The sequence below is a fragment of the Eucyclogobius newberryi genome, unplaced genomic scaffold, assembly GCF_026437365.1.
Source record: "Eucyclogobius newberryi isolate DKJ021-1_F unplaced genomic scaffold, fEucNew1.0.hap1 SCAF_20, whole genome shotgun sequence".
In the NCBI taxonomy this organism is placed as follows: Eukaryota; Metazoa; Chordata; class Actinopteri; order Gobiiformes; family Gobiidae; genus Eucyclogobius; species Eucyclogobius newberryi.
Genome location: NW_027315835.1, coordinates 6,571,881 through 6,588,972, shown reverse-complemented (window position 1 = coordinate 6,588,972; position 17,092 = coordinate 6,571,881). Strand labels below are relative to the sequence as shown.

General features: G+C 41.5%; 2 protein-coding genes across 2 annotated transcripts; both read right to left on the bottom strand.

Moving 5' to 3' along the window:
* Positions 1–3,539: 3,539 nt before the first annotated feature.
* bub3 (BUB3 mitotic checkpoint protein) lies at positions 3,540–6,789 on the bottom strand. The gene is made up of 6 exons (XM_072456516.1): positions 6,595–6,789; positions 5,739–5,808; positions 5,505–5,656; positions 4,233–4,391; positions 3,876–4,053; positions 3,540–3,772 (listed from the first exon to the last, which is right to left on the bottom strand). The coding sequence occupies exons 1-6, from the start codon at positions 6,787–6,789 to the stop codon at positions 3,552–3,554; spliced, it is 975 nt and encodes a 324-aa protein (XP_072312617.1). The 3' UTR covers positions 3,540–3,551.
* Positions 6,790–10,950: 4,161 nt separating this feature from the next.
* Positions 10,951–16,582, bottom strand: LOC140369230 (homeobox protein HMX3-B-like). Its single transcript, XM_072456506.1, has 3 exons — positions 16,490–16,582; positions 16,285–16,450; positions 10,951–11,591 (listed from the first exon to the last, which is right to left on the bottom strand). Exons 1-3 carry the CDS (start codon positions 16,580–16,582, stop codon positions 10,951–10,953), a joined length of 900 nt encoding a protein of 299 aa, XP_072312607.1.
* Between the last annotated feature and the right edge of the window lie 510 nt (positions 16,583–17,092).

The following is a 17,092-nucleotide window of genomic DNA, read 5'->3' as shown; positions in this document are numbered from 1 at the left end:
CAGAAAGCTGAACAAAACTGAACATGTCGCGCCGGCCGCTTCGGGCGCTTCGGGCGCCTCACACGCGCTCAAAGCATCGAGAGCGTGAGAAAACGCACCAATCGCGCCGCAAAAACAAAGGGGGGTGGAGAGGGGGGATAATGACGCGTGCTTGCCCTTATGACGCGGTCTTGCCCCACCGCCCGTCAGTTTGGAGATTGGAGGAAAGGAGATAGTCTGTAATATAGCTAAACACTGCGAGAATCAAACAAAAAAACACTCTGGACATATATGAAGCACAAATAGCAATGTAAGAAGGTTAAAAGCTCTGAAAAGTCGATTTTGCATGTTATGGGACCTTTAAATCTGCTGCTCGTGACGAAGACGCATGACTGTGAAGAGGCGGGGCTTATCGCTGTGAAGAGGGGCGGGGCTTATCAGGTTTGAACAGGAAGTCAAAGGTCCAAGTTTCATTACTCAGATGTTTTTGTTCTTTTGTGAATGACAAATGACAAAATGTAAAATAATTTATTTGTGTTTTATTTCAACACCAAAAACCTGCAATAAATAAAAAAGAATGATAAGAATAAATAATATATATGATAATAGGAATAAGATAAATAATAAGATTAAATAAGAATGAGCAGAATAAAGAAGAATTAGAAGAATAAAGGAATAAATAATAAATGTTGGTAATCGTCATGGTTTTCTGCACTGTAAAAACTCAAACACACAAGACTTTCATCACAACTTTATGGAATCAAAATGTCAAAAGAGAATAAACCATTTTGAGTTTTTATTAATAACACACTTCACTCAAACATTCTCTAGAAAACATTCAGTCGCCGTCGTTCAATCTTTACCTGGTGAAAAGTGTTTAAAAGTCTCGACGTTTTTCGATGTTTAATGAATAAATCCTTGAATAAAGATAATTAGTTTCACACTTGTTTATTACTTCAACATAAGTCGTTATCACAGCTTTTCGTAGATAAACTATTGAAATGGTCAAATGAATAAATGTTTTTGTGGCTGTTGTTTTAACGTTTGACAGGTTTTGAAGTGATTTATTAGCCTTGGTTTAGTTTCTTTTCAAGCCTTTGAAAGAGGTCGATTAATCTTCCTGTAACTCTGCGTCTTCTTTTCATCACTCTGAAGTCGTGAAGTGTTTCCTCCAAAATAAGAGCCTGTATCGCCTTTTGGGATCAGCCCTGCGGCGAGGTCAGAGGTCAGAGGTCACCGGCCGGCGGCAAGTGCAAACACGTCAACGTCACTTTCCGTTTCCGCGCCGCGTCGTAGCTCCGGCTCGTCCGCTCGGGGAAAACGTGCAAATTTTATGCTTTAAAACGCGTAAAAAACAGAGCGCAACACAAAGTAAACTAAAAAAAACACTAAATAAAACTTAAATTATTGCACGACAAATGAGTTTCATCGAGTCCAGAATCGGTCAAAACGTTCATATTTTTAATTTTAGTCAGAACGTGTCATTTTTTTCCAGTTTTCAAACGTCAGTTATAAGTTGGGTCCAGTTTGTGTCGTCCATTTCTTTGTGCTGACCTTTATCCAAGTATCCAAGTATCCAAGTATATCCACTTACTGTGTCTGTGGGAGGAGTTTTGAGGCCCGAACAAGAGAAAATAATAAGACACAAAATAACAAAACATGTATAAAATTACAGCTTAAATCCAAAGTCTGTAAAATGTGTCATTTTTTCCCCCATTTGCCTGATGTCAGTCCAGTCCTTGATTGTTGGTGTCGTTTGTCATCCATTATTTTAGTTTTATCTTTTTTATTAACGATAAAATATTACAAAAATTCACAATACAGTCACAAAAAATGTCAGAATTTTTTTGTGATGACCTTTTTTTCCTGCCGCCAAAAGTACGTGTTCCAAAAGTATTTTCCAAAAGTATCCATTTACTGTGTCCGCTGCAGGAGTTTTGAGGACCAAATACTGTCTTTCCCATTTGTTTTAAATACATTTGTTTTGTATTTGTCCAGATTAATACATTTACACATTCTCTCCTTCCAATACCTTAAAAGTTGATTATAATTCAGACTGGGAGTACTTTAAGGACACCAGAGCGTTGATACTTCATTTTTATTTTATTATTTATTTTATTTTATTTATGAAAAAGGAGAAAAAAATAACTATTGCTTTTTACCGACCTCTAAATAAATACGGTCAATAAAAATATAAAAATGCTATCTGGCTTTTCTTTACGTCGATGAGGAAAAAACAAAACTCGAGACGGATTTTTCAAAATAAAAGTTTTATTTAAAGCAGTTTATTTAAGAACAGTATAAACAACGACACACGTAAGAAACAGGAAAAGTATAAAGTATAAAGAGAGGAAACTGGAGACGAGGTTCAAGTGGATCTGAAAGACAAAATCATACTTATGTTTACTGTTCTGACACTTCAGGGGAAGAAGTCATTTTATCTGAGTTTAAGCAGCACAAAAGTCAAATATGGCCTTTTATTTCTAAAGATCTTAAAAAAAAATAATAATCAGAAAGTTGGATTTTTAAGGCCGGTGCCGAGATAAAGAAATGTCATGATTATTGAGACGCGACAAAAGAACGATCGCTAGGCTAAAGTCTGTAGGCTAACGTCTGTAGGCTAACACAGGTGGTGCTACGCTAACGTCTACGGTGATAGTGCAGCGCTCCGTGGTCGTCGGTTACCGCGGCGATTTGTAAAAAACGTGAGAAAAACGGCGAAAGCTCCGATTTGTTTCCGGCTTCTTTGGTCAGTGAACGGTCAGTGTGGAGTGGACACGATAATACAAGAAAGCAGAAGGAAGCGCCCCCTGCAGGTCAGACATCAGGTGTGATGTCACTTCCTGTCATTTTCTACAGATTCTTCAGCATTTTCTCTACAAAAACCTGCTCGATTGGTGTAAAACTATACTTTATATGTACGACAGGTATAAACACACCAGATAAAGTCAAAATTGTTGTTGAAATATGAAAATAAAGCCACTAAAAGGAGTAATGGAAATGGAAAAACCTGAAAAAGGCATTTAATCCACACTGACCGTTCTACTCAAGTGCAGCGGTCGCGTCTTTCCCCTCGCCGGACGGTGCTTTTCATAATGTCCTGCTCTATCTCTGAAGTGTGGGATATTGAACACAGATATGATCGGTATATTCCTCCCGCCCCCTTTGACTCTCACATTCTCATTGTGAGCGCGGTTCAGAGGCGCTTCTCACGGTCTGACCATTATTCAACGTTTACGGGCATCAATCTGCACACGGTCTCGCCCAACGGACCCCCCCCCCCCGGTCTCGCCCAACGGACCCCCCCCCGGTCTCGCCCAACGGACCCCCCCGGTCTCGCCCAACGGACACCCCCGGTCTCGCCCGACGGACCCCCCCCCCGGTCTCGCCCGACGGACCCCCCCCCCGGTCTCGCCCGACGGACCCCCCCCCCGGTCTCGCCCGACGGACCCCCCCGGTCTCGCCCGACGGACCCCCCCGGTCTCGCCCGACGGACACAATCTTGCCTGACGGACCCGAAACAGACCAAACAGACCTGACCTCGCCAAACAGACCTTGTGGTTGCCGGGGACTCACTTGGGCTTGGTCTCGGCGTCGGTGACTTGCCGGATGAAGATGGCCTCCTCGGGGTGGCCGATGTCGCCCTTCTCGTACATGTAGGAGGCGGCGATGGCGAGCAGCGTGCCGTCGTTGTTGAAGGCCAGCGATGCGATGCTCGTGGGGTAACGGTGGAACTGGCACAGGCGCTTCTTGTTGAACGGGTCCCAGATGTTCACGAAGCCGTCCGAGCCGCCTGCAGGGGGCGTTACAGGGGGGGCGTTGAGTAGAGACTCAAACAGACACTAAACACAGATCAGAAAAGGACTAAACGCGGCCTAAAGGCTCCATTGTCGTACCCGTGGCGAAGGTGTTGTGTGTGTTGTGGAAGGAGATGGCGTTCACTGGATACACGTTCTCGATGCCCTCCTCCTTCAGTCTGTGACATTTAAACGCGTACTTCTTCTTCTGCACCTCTAGACTCGGGTCCAGGTACTCGACCGCCACTCGGCCCTCGATGGAGCTCAGCACGTAACCCTGGAAACGGGGCAAGGTTAAAGGTTTAGGGATGCCTGGCCTACTATTGGACACTGTAGCTTGGTTCATTTATGGTCAACAGGTCAAGGTCATTCTTAAGATAAAAGCACTATTGTTGTCAGCAAAAGGCTATTATTTTAAGCCTCATTTAAACTGGACCAGTAAACTCGGCCTCTGACCTGTTTGTTGGGGAAGGCCCTGATGGAGCGGGTCTGGTACTTGAGGCTGGACTCTCGTCTCTGTTGGACGTAGCCCATGTTCCTCAGGTCCCAGACCAGGACTCTCCTCCCGGCCGTGCCAACGATGAGCCTGTCGCCCGCCACCGACAGAGTGTACACCTGGAACAGGAAACGTTTGTATGAAAGACAAAAGAGCGTACAACTATCACTTCATCTAAGTATTATTCATCTTTTTACCTTCTCCGGCTGTGCAAAGTGTCGTGTTTTTACCTTCTCCGGCTGTGCAAAGTGTCGTGTTTTTACCTTCTCCGGCTGGGTAAAGTATCGTGTTTTTTACCTTCTCTGGCTGTGTAAAGTATCGTGTTTTTACCTTCTCTGGCTGTGTAAAGTATCGTGTTTTTTACCTTATCTGGCTGTGTAAAGTATCGTGTTTTTACCTTCTCTGGCTGTGTAAAGTATCGTGTTTTTACCTTCTCTGGCTGTGTAAAGTATTGTGTTTTTACCTTCTCTGGCTGTGTAAAGTATCGTGTTTTTACCTTCTCTGGCTGTGTAAAGAAAGTATCGTGTTTTTACCTTCTCTGGCTGTGTAAAGTATCGTGTTTTTACCTTCTCTGGCTGTGTAAAGTATCGTCTTTTAACTTCTCTGGCTGTGTAAAGTATCGTGTTTTTACCTTCTCTGGCTGTGTAAAGTATCGTGTTTTTACCTTCTCTGGCTGTGTAAAGTATTGTGTTTTTACCTTCTCTGGCTGTGTAAAGTATCGTGTTTTTTACCTTCTCTGGCTGTGTAAAGTATCGTGTTTTTTACCTTCTCTGGCTGTGTAAAGTATTGTGTTTTTAACCTTCTCTGGCTGTGTAAAGTATCGTGTTTTTTACCTTCTCTGGCTGTGTAAAGTATCGTGTTTTTATCTTCTCCGGCTGTGTAAAGTATCGTGTTTTTACCTTCTCTGGCTGTGTAAAGTATCGTGTTTTTATCTTCTCCGGCTGTGTAAAGTATCGTGTTTTTACCTTCTCTGGCTGTGTAAAGTATCGTGTTTTTTACCTTCTCTGGCTGTGTAAAGTATCGTGTTTTTATCTTCTCCGGCTGTGTAAAGTATCGTGTTTTTACCTTCTCTGGCTGTGTAAAGTATCGTGTTTTTAACCTTCTCTGGCTGTGTAAAGTATCGTGTTTTTTACCTTCTCTGGCTGTGTAAAGTATCGTGTTTTTATCTTCTCCGGCTGTGTAAAGTATCGTGTTTTTACCTTCTCTGGCTGTGTAAAGTATCGTGTTTTTACCTTCTCTGGCTGTGTGAACGTCCCGGCGTTGCAGGGCGTCCTCGGGTCCCACAGCCGGACAGATCGGTCCCAGCTCCCGGTTACCATGACGTTGACCTCGGGACAGTGCTCCACGGCGCGGATGGCGGCGTCGTGGCTCCCGACGATGGTGTCTGAGAAGAGGGAAGGCGTGTGCGTTTACGGCGTGGCTCCTCTGCGTTTTTTTAAAAAAGCGTGGGTTTGAAGGCGCTTTACCTTGGTCTGTGTTCAGGTCGTGCATCTTTAACTGTGCGTCCAAACCGCCGCTCCACGAGTGTGTGGGGTCCTGCGAACGCCAGCACACTTTAGCATCCACAAAAATGAATCTGGCCATATATTTTTGGAGCGTCACGGTAACAAACGCCCAACGACCGGACGTCCATCGAGCAGAAATGTGTTCAAACAGGTCTCTGTATGGATTAGTTGACGTTTAATTATCAATTATTTACAAAAGTGCTGAAATATCACTGTATTGTTTTTACGCAACATATATTTTTCCATTTTATTTGTATTGATTTGTTCTTTTTCAGTTAAATTTCATAAAGTCGGTGACAGACTAGAGCAGGCATGTCCAAACTAGGGCCCGGGGGCCAAATGCAGCCCTCATTTTTGTTGGCCCTCCAGCTTCCTGCTATGTTGGCCCAAACAACAAAAACTAGTACTTTTTACTGTGAAATTGGGAAAATTCAGGCATATTGATGTTATACCAACCTAATATTAATGTTGCAGGTATAATTCAAGGTGTGGAGGCTCATTGCAATTACGTCAAATGCAAAATTTCGAATGATTCACTTTGTCATTCAACAAATTTGACATTGTCAAGTCGTTTGTGGCCCTCTGCCCCGTTTAAGTTTCAAAATGCGGCCCTTGGTGAAAAAAGTTTGGACACCACTGGACTAGAGGAACAGTCTCAGTAATCGCGAATAATTGTTAAATCGTGATGTTTTTTTCCTCACAATAATCATAACGCTGACATCTAACATTGTGACGTCCCCAAACTACCACTTCATCAAAAGAGTTTGCACTTTAAATGACCACTAAAGCCATCTGAGAGTGGGCGTGGGCGACCTACGTAGAAGGCGCAGTCCAGCACCGGCGCCGAGTGCTGGTACTTCATCCGGATCGTGTTCCCGGTGACGTCGTAGAGCCGCACGGAGCAGTCCCAGGACGACACCAGGAGGAACTGCGCCGCGCTCGGGCTGAACTTCACCGCCGACACGCCGTCCTCGGGCGCCTGGTTCAGCTTGTACTCGTTTGAGCCGGTCATCTGCGGGCGAGATACAGCCAAAAGGGTCATAGTTCAGCTTCTGTCGTCGCCATGGCAACAATACTACGGAATAAACTGAATAATAAAGCTGGGACACTGCCGTTTTGCATCTGATTTTTCACGGCTAAAGTGAGACGATTAAATACTGCAAATACTGTAAAACGATTAAATACGGCAAACACGATTAAATACTGCAAATACTGTAAAAACTATTAAATACTGTAAATACTGAAAACAAGATTAAATATTGCAAACGCGATTAAATACTGCGAACACGATTAAATACTGCATACAATTAGTTAATAGTTTACAATATCAACAAGTCTCCAATCTGAGCCTGAATATGTTAAATTGATTCATTTAATATGAAATTTAACTTGGACTGAAGACTTAAACAGATCACACACAAGAACTGGTTGATATGTCATTCTAATCATTATTTACATGATCTGCCAATATTGTATCTCAAAGAAATTACGGGAAATTTTTTGCACCAACTTTCAGTCAGATTTTAGTTTATTCAATGACTAAAGAAGATATAAAAACAACTTTACAGAGGGTTTTGGACATTAAAATGAACACGAAATAAAGCAAAGAATTCAAATCTGGCTCAACAAAGTAAAAACTTAATTACTTTCAGGTAAATAAATGATAACACTAAACTGGCAGTGACTTAAATCAACAGCTAACATGATGCTAGCAGTTCTGGGATGCTATAAACACAAACGAACGGTCCGTCTGCTGCTTAAAACAACTCCATTTTAAACTTATCACAGCAAAATATTGAAGTACGTTTAATGCGTACCTATAAAACTGTAAATACAAGAGTAAATACTGTAAATACTGGAATGAACGCGCTGGAGTTTAGCGTTAGCTCCATGCTCGCACCGGGGCTGCATGTTGTTAGCCGGGGAGAGCTAACTGACGCTAACACGCGCTTCAACGCACAAAATCACGCATGTTTCACGGTTCTTACATCGTCTGATGGATGTCGAGGTCTCGGCTCACTCCACAGAAGACGTTAATCCTCCGATCGCGCTGATAATCCAGGAAAAAAGGCCAAAAAACCCGTCAAAACCAGCGCTGTTTTAGCCTTTAGCCGCCGGCGTGAAGCTAACCCGGCTGTAGCTCTGCGTGCGCGCGCTCTGATTGGTCCAGAGGAAAGTTTGAACTCGCGCCTGCGCTCTGATTGCGCTGTGGAGGAAAGGGGAGGGGCTTCTCAGAGCGAATGGGTTTATGGAATAAGAGAATGAATGAATAAGAGATTGAATAAATAAATTAATAAATAAGAGAATGAATAAGAGAATATATGAATGAATAAATAAGAGAATAAATAAATAAATGAATAAGGGAATAAATAAATGAATAAATAAGAGAATAAATAAATGAATAAATAAATGAATGAATAAGAGAATAAATAAATGAATAAATAAATAAATGAATGAATAAGAGAATGAATAAATTAATAAATAAATAAATGAATGAATAAGAGAATAAATAAATACATTAATTAATTAATGAATAAGAGAATAAATAAATGAATAAGAGAATAAATGAAAGAATGAATAAGATGATTAATTAATTAATACATAAATTAATAAATAAATTAATAAATGGATGGATTGCCATGTTTTGACCTCAGACTTTCACGTGTTTGTGGCAGATTTTAACACAATATTAAAATAACATAGTACTTATATTTGTATTGGTACAATGGAATAAAGAATGAAGAAATTGTAGTAGTTCACCATTGATTTATTTTGATACGTTTTGCTCGTTATGATCATATTGTAACGTGTGAGCTTCTGTGTTATTTTACTTATTTAACACGTTTACACCGTCTTTGTTTGAGGCTCGTCTTATTTTCTTTTACAGTTTACTCTGTCCTGGCCATAAACTGATAAATTAATCTTCTTTTTGATGCTGCGAAGACGTTTAAAATCACATAAAGTCTGTTCCGTGTCCGATATTCACACATTTTGAGGACTTTGGATCATTGAAAAGATATAATATTCCGAATTGATTTGTAAATATTGTAGAAATTGTTCTTAGGCCTGTGGCAAATCCAGAAACAAATGTATTTAAAGATGATAATGAATTCAAACATTGTGTGACTAAAACTTACACAGACTGAACTTGGAAAAGGAAAAATTGGACGTAAAACGGACAAAATGGGACTCAAATAATGGACCTTGTGTGCCTTAACCTTTATGTTTTATTATATTTTTAAATGTTCTTGGATGTATTACTTTTCCTAAATTTGCCCTTTCAAGATGTATTTATTTTTTATATATTTGTTTATTTTGTACAAATTGTGTTTTTCTTGAATCATTCTTTATTTTTAAATACTCGCTGTGTTCATCGGTTCAAACGGTTTATATTTGTAAAACTTGGGCAAATTTTAGTTTGAATTCTTTCACTTTTGCCATCGTGACTAAACCGGCGAAAAAGTGTTTAACCAATTTAAACTAAAAATATTGAGTGGTGTCGGGATGTGACGCGACAAAGTGACAAAAGCTCAAGTTCATAGTTCAAATTCAAAGTCTGTATTTATATCAAAATACAATGAAACAATTTAGAAACAAATACAAAGATATAAAGTGTGATATTTGTTTTCATGCTCATGTGGTTTCCTTTGGAATGTCCAGCACTACGGCATTACACACCGATTACCCATCTCCAAGGAAACGGGCCGGGCTGAGCTACGAGTCAGATCTGTGGAGCGCCCGCCAATGTTGGCTAACGCCAATGTTCCGTTAGCCAATGTTCCGTTAGCCAATGTTCCGTTAGCCAATGTTCCATTAGCGAATGTTCCGTTAGCCAATGTTCCGTTAGCCAATGTTCCGTTAGCCAATGTTCCGTTAGCGAGTGTTACATTAGCGAATGTTCCGTTAGCCAATGTTCCGTTAGCGAGTGTTACATTAGCGAATGTTCCGTTAGCCAATGTTCCGTTAGCCAATGTTCCGTTAGCCAATGTTCCATTAGCGAATGTTCCGTTAGCCAATGTTCCGTTAGACAATGTTCCGTTAGCCAATGTTCCGCGGTGACCTTTAAAGCTCGGGCGGGGTCAGAGATAAACGACTGAACGAGCACAAACATCACACCGACAACACAAACTTTCCCGTTCCCATAAATATTAAATCTGTACAAACACGTTCAGAACAGACTCGACGTGATGTACGAGCGACGTCTATGACAGGCGAGTCCAGAAGCAAGAAAACATCTGCGATTCTGTCGCTTCGGTGACGAAAAGAACACGAATACGAGGATTTCTGAGACACAAAGAAACAAGCCGTGGATTAAAGTGACGTGTGACGGGTTTTTAACCATTGTCAAATTCAGACTTTATTTGGTGTGTTTATACCTGTCGTACATATAAATGATAGTTTTACACCGATCGAGCAGGTATTAGCGAAGAAAACGTGGAAAAATCTGTAGGAAATGACAGGAAGTGACATCACACCAGGGACACTCATACAGGAAGTGACATCACACCAGGGACACTCATACAGGAAGTGACATCACACCAGGGACACTCATACAGGAAGTGACATCACACCAGGGACACTCATACAGGAAGTGACATCACACCAGGGACACTCATACAGGAAGTGACATCACACCAGGGACACTCATTCCAGTCAAAGTTTATGCAGAATTTACGCAAAGAAACAACTTTTTTGACTCTAAACATTAATTTAACAAAATAAAGTCGCTCTAATATATTTTTATGTAAAATTAAAAAAACTTTGACGTTATATGAGTTTTGGCCCAGTGTTTGCTGGGTAATTTCCTTGTGTGATGTAATCAATTAGAAACAGGAAGTGGAATTATAAACTGTGTATTTTTAACGTTGTATTTGTTTGGGCCTTAAAACTCCTGGATACCTTTGGAATGTACTTTCAGGAAAAAGGTCGTCACAAAGAAATGAGCGAGACAGACATCAGGCAAATAGAAAAAATGACATTCAGACTTCATTTGGAAAAGGACAAATTTGACTGACTTTGCGCCAAATGGGACTTTGAATGTTTTTGTGACGTTTACGTGTGTTTTATTCATAAGATCTGTTGTGTTTATTCTTCTTTTAAATAAAATAAATAAACCGGCCTCACTGACGCGTTATAAACACGTTAATTACACTTCCGTCCCATTCGCGCTGGTCTAAACCGGTCTGAGCAGCGGCACGTGGGAATAATACAGGTGAGGCGTAAACCCCAGCAGGCCCTGCGCCCCCGCGGTCCCCCCGCCGGGCCCCCCCGCCCCGCCGTCCCGCTCTCCGCCCTCGTGGTACAGGACGGGCACCCGCACGATCCTCCGGGCGGCGGCGTGGCTCAGGTTGGCCGCCTCCAGCTCCGCCGCCAGCTGCCGCTTCCACTTGTTCCTCCGGTTCTGAAACCAGATCTTCACCTGCGTCTCGGTCAGACGCAGCGACGCCGCCAGCCCCGCCCGCTCCGAGCTGCTCAGGTAGCGCTTCACGTCGAAGGTGGACTCCAGCTGGAAGACCTGGCCGCGCGAGAACACCGTGCGCGTCTTCTTCTTGCGGCACGGCGCGTTCCCGTCCGGCCCGGAATCCTCCCGGGTTTTGTCGGCGTTCCAAGAGTCGGGATCCAAGTGCTGCGGGTTCGAGTCCGGGTCGGGGTCCGGGTCCTTCTTGAGCTCGTCCGGTTCGCTGTCGTCGTCCAGGGTGATGTCGTCGTCCAGGGTGATGTCGTGGTCGTCGTGGTCGGGGTCCGGGGTGAGTTTGGGGGAGTCCGCGGCGCGATGGACGGAAGCGGGCGACAAACCTGGACCTTTATCTGAACCTGTGAAGCAACAGAAAAAGCCATGAATAACACATGAATAACACATGAATAACACATGGATAACACATGGATAACACATGGATAACACATGGATAACACATGAATAACACATGGATAACACATGAATAACACATGGATAACACATGAATAACACATGGATAACACATGGATAACACATGAATAACACATGGATAACACATGGATAACACATGGATAACACATGAATAACAAGTCAATAACACGTCAATACATCAATAACACGTCTACAACACGTTAACACATCAATAACACATCAATAACACGTCAATAACACGTCAACACATCAATAACACATCAATAACACATCAATAACACATCAATAACACGTCAATAACACATCAACACATCAATAACACGTCAATAACACGTCTATAACATGTCTACACATCAATAACACATCAATAACACATCAATACCACGTCTATAACACGTCTATAACACGTCAATAACACGTCAATACCACGTCTATAACACGTCTATAACACGTCAATAACACATCAATACCACGTCTATAACACGTCTATAACACGTCAATAACACGTCAACGCATAATAACACGTCAATAACACGTCAATAACATGTCTATAACACGTCAATAACACATAAATAACAGGTCAAAAACACGCCAATAACACGTCTATAACACGTCAACACGTCAATAACACGTCAATAACACGTCTATTACACGTCAATAACACGTCTATAACACGTCTATAACACGTCAACAACACGTCAATAACACGTCTATTACACGTCAATAACACGTCTATAACACGTCTATAACACGTCAACAACACGTCAATAACACGTCAATAACACGTCTATTACACGTCAATAACACGTCTATAACACGTCAATAACACATGAATAACACGTCAATAACACGTCTATAACACGTCAATAACACATCAATAACATGTCAATAGTTAATAACAGATCAATTACATATCAATAATAATAACACATGAAAAACACATGCATAACACATGAACAACACATGAACAACACATGAATAACACATGAACAACACATAAGGAAAAGGAAGGAAAAATAAGGCTTCCTTTGTGTCCTGCAGAGGTATTCATCCATTGTGTCCTCCGGAGGTATCCATCCTTTGTGTCCTCCGGAGGTATCCATCCTTTGTGTCCTGCAGAGATATCCATCCTTTGTGTCCTCCGGAGGTATCCATCCTTTGTGTCCTCCGGAGGTATCCATCCTTTGTGTCCTGCAGAGGTATTCATCCTTTGTGTCCTTCGGAGGTATCCATCCATTGTGTCCTCCAGAGGATCCATCAATTGTGTCCTCCAGAGATATCCATCCATTGTGTCCTCCACAGGTATCCATCCTTTGTGTCCTCCAGTCCATCTATTGTGTCCTCCAGAGGTATCCATCCTTTGTGTCCTCCGGAGGTATCCATCCATTGTGTCCTCCAGAGGTATCCATCCATTATGTCCTCCGGAGGTATCCATCCATTGTGTCCTCCAGAGGTATCCATCCATTATGTTCTCCGGAGGTATCCATCCTTTGTGTCCTCCACAGGTATCCATCCATTATGTCCTCCGGAGGTATTCGTCCATTGTGTCCTCCACAGGTATCCATCCATTGTGTCCTCCGGAGGTATCCATCCTTTGTGTCCTCCAGAGGTATCCATCCATTGTGTCCTCCAGAGGTATCCATCCATTGTGTCCTCCAGAGGTATCCATCCATTGTGTCCTCCAGAGGTATCCATCCATTGTGTCCTCCGGAGGTATCCATCCATTGTGTCCTCCAGAGGTATCCATCCATTATGTCCTCCGGAGGTATCCATCCATTGTGTCCTCCAGAGGTATCCATCCTTTGTGTCCTCCACAGGTATCCATCCATTGTGTCCTCCAGAGGTATCCATCCATTATTTCCACGGCAGGAAGAAAACGTGACCATTTCTTTTGATCAAAACATAAAACGACAAAAACAAACAAATAGTGAACGCCTGCTTAGCGGTCAAAAGCAGCGCTACAAGTGTTAAAGATGCAAAACCGCACAAGAGTCGATGACATTTTCTACCGTAAAACATGACAACGACGTGACGGAGCTGCTTCAGTTCCACGACAAACGTAAACGTCGACGACTCTGCCAGACATTTAGTTTGTACTCGTCGGAAAACAGAAAATGGAGTTGTAGAAAAGCAGAAAAACAACGGGAACTCTGCAGCTGCATCGCACACGGCTGAACGTTCACTTTTCTCTCCTTAAATAACACGTTTCTGAGTCCGAGCGTGAAGGAAATGAAACGTTGTGTTGAGTGGAAGTGTCCTTTATCTCCCCCTGACGTCAGAAAACAGCAGAAAAACCACTTCCACAAAAAAAAAATAAAAAAAGCCAATGTGACACATTTTATCAGTCGTACTTGTTTTGTCTCCAGTTTAGGCCAAAGGAAAAACACAACGCTTTAGTTTGTGATGCAATTAAAGCTTCTCTTAAACCGTAGATTCCTTTTCTCCTCATAAAACTGAAATAAATCAAGTATAAATAGTTGGTGGTCATTTTATCATCGTATATTTTGGGGGGAAATTATCAAAATCAGCCCAGAAAATGTAGGTAGAGCTTGATTTATTTATCGCACATTAGTTTCTCTGTCCAAAAAAACATGTTGATTTCTTGCCAAAGCCGAGTTCGATGTAGAAAATATATGTGTCAGAAAAAGGAACTTCGCCGACGTTAAAGACTGGACCGACTTTATCGTTTACAAAAACAAAAAAATCACATTTGGAGTTTGAAAATGGACAAAATTGACCGACTTTGCACAAAACGGAAAGGTTTTTTGGCATTAATTGTCTTCAGACGTCTTTCTTTTTGATCTTTTGTGTCCGTTTTGGTCTCGTTCTGTTTCTTGTCTTTGTTATTAAGTGTTTTTAGTCTGAAAACTGCAGAAAAATAAAGATACTTAAGCAGAGCAGCGTGAACTCTCAAACGTCTGCGATAAAGAAGCACTAAAACCTTCTGTCGTGTTTTAACGACCTGGAGATAAAGGTTGAAACACTTTATTTTAGAGTGCACTTATTACAATCTAACAAGCTGCTAATTACCACAAAATAAGTGGTTAATCACTTGCTTAGTCTGGCCTTATTCATGTCGCATTCTGCTGATACTCGACATTTACTCATCACTTTAAATGAATAAACTCCTCATTAATGTGATTTTAAGACATTTTTTAACAGGAATTAAAGCGTTACCAAAGTATTTTATCTCTTTATTATTATTATAATGTAACTATTTATTTCTATCATATTGTAAAATAAAATAAAATGGACAAAAGGACATAATTTATTTTATTGAATTTAATTTATTTTAATTGAATTTAATTATTTTTTAGAACTGTTTATCCAGAGCAAACATGTAACAAAAAAGAGACAAAATTATGAATTAATATTAAATTACCAAACTATTTTTATAATGTAGTTAAGGTCAAAGGTCAAAGGTGACTCTGTTTGTTTCAGGTTAAATAAAACGCATCACATTATAATTTACATATTATTATATTACAGTAGAACCAGTTTTACAGCGATTCATCATTTTAAACATTTAGGACACATTTTTATTGTGTCACAAGATCTGAAACTGCACCTTATGTATTTATGTATGTTGTTATGTATGTTATTTATGTAATGCTGTTTATGTCTGTCCTTTGTATTTTTATTAGTTTTTGTGAAAAGGGCTTTTTATTTATTTTCTACTTCAAGATGGGAGAAATTAAACTGTTCTAATTAAACACACATTTTAAAAAGTCTTTACATAATAATTGTTTTTTCCTCCCCATTAATCTTTACAAATAAGAAATAAAATTAAAAACACGACAGAGTGAAACACGACGACTGAAATATGTGGTTTTGTCGGTTTGTTTTCAGTCGAATCAGACTTTGAACGTGAAGCCGGATGTAAAAATGTAAAAACAAAAGAAACAAGTCAAAGTACAATATTCTTTTGAGACTTAAAGGTTTTACACTTCCACACGTGAAGTTAAAAGGACAGAATCGAGTTTTTTATTAGCTCTATCTTTAAATAAAACAGCTTTTCAATGTTGTCCTGTTTTAATCTGTCCATGTTTGTCTTATTAAGAAATAAAGATGAAACCCTCTTATTTTCAGTCAAATCAAACATTCTAGAATGAATCAGTTTAAAATATAAAATTATAAAAAGACAATACAATTCTAAAAACATTTGTCAAAACCAAACAAATGTCAAAAACCAGCTTCACTCTTATTTTTATGATACTTGTATTTACCAAAGAAAATCTGGACAGGATCAAAACAATCTTATTTTCCTCTGAGCAGAGATTTTATCCATTTATAATCAGAGTCAAAGAGTTTAAAAAGTTCTGGCTTATTATTTTTTAACAAAACAGAAGTGAATTTGATAAAGTGCAGAGTGAGACGGGCCTTCAGTTTTTACAATAGTTTTTATTACGAAATGAATAAATAAATGTACTTTTTACGTCGTTTTCAATGTTTTCTTTCCATAAAGCTCTGCACACTCTGCCCCTGTGAAATAAACTGACTTAAATAGACCAAAATGAGCTTTATTTGACTCCAAAGCTTCATAAACAGCTTCAGTTTGAGTCTGAGCTCCAGAAGCGCGCGCGCGGCCTCCTCCGCCTCAGGCCCCAAAACAAACCTCACCGGTGTTTCTGCCGTAATGTCCCGGCGCGCACGGGAACCACCAGGCCGGGGCTCTGTCCAGACACTGCCCGGGGACCGAGAGCCTGCGCCCGGGCAGCTCCAGCCGGGAGAAGAACGCGCCGTCGAACCAGGGTTTGGACGCGGCCAGAAGCGTCCTCTGCGGCGGCTGCGGCGGCTGCGGCGGCTGCGGCGGCCGCTCCACCGCCGCGGGCCCGTCGTCGATGTTCAGCAGGTTTTTGATAGAAAAAGGCGAGTCTTTGGCGGAGGAGGGGGTCGTCTGGGGCTCCCGATCTGACATCATCACGGGGGCCACATCCACGGGAGCGCGGGGAGAGCCGGGCCCGAGTCCGGACGGAACCCTGCGGCAAAGTGGGAAAGAAACCGTGAAGATGCGCGTGAGGCCCCGCGTGAGGCTGCGGGGACAAGACGGGGTGTTTGGGACTAAAAGTGCTCAAAGAGTCACAAAAAAAGACTAAATGAGAGTTTTGAGACAGAACACTCAAAATATAAACGAATTTCCCGCGCCAGGAAAAAAAAAAATCTAACAAATGAAACTAAAGCCTTGACCCAAAAGATGAAATATTAAACTGTGGGTGAAGTCTCAAAGTAACGCGCGCTGCAGAAGTCTGTGAATCCAGCGCGTGCGTTTGCGTCAAATGTCACAGACACAAAAGTGGTGGAAAACAATGAATTGTCCTGTAATTTCCGGGTAAAAAGTGCGTTTAAAATCACAAAAAATAACCTAAAATGTGCCTAAAATGGTCCAAAGCGCGACAGGAGCTCGTGAAGGACGCGGCGAGCGCGCGTG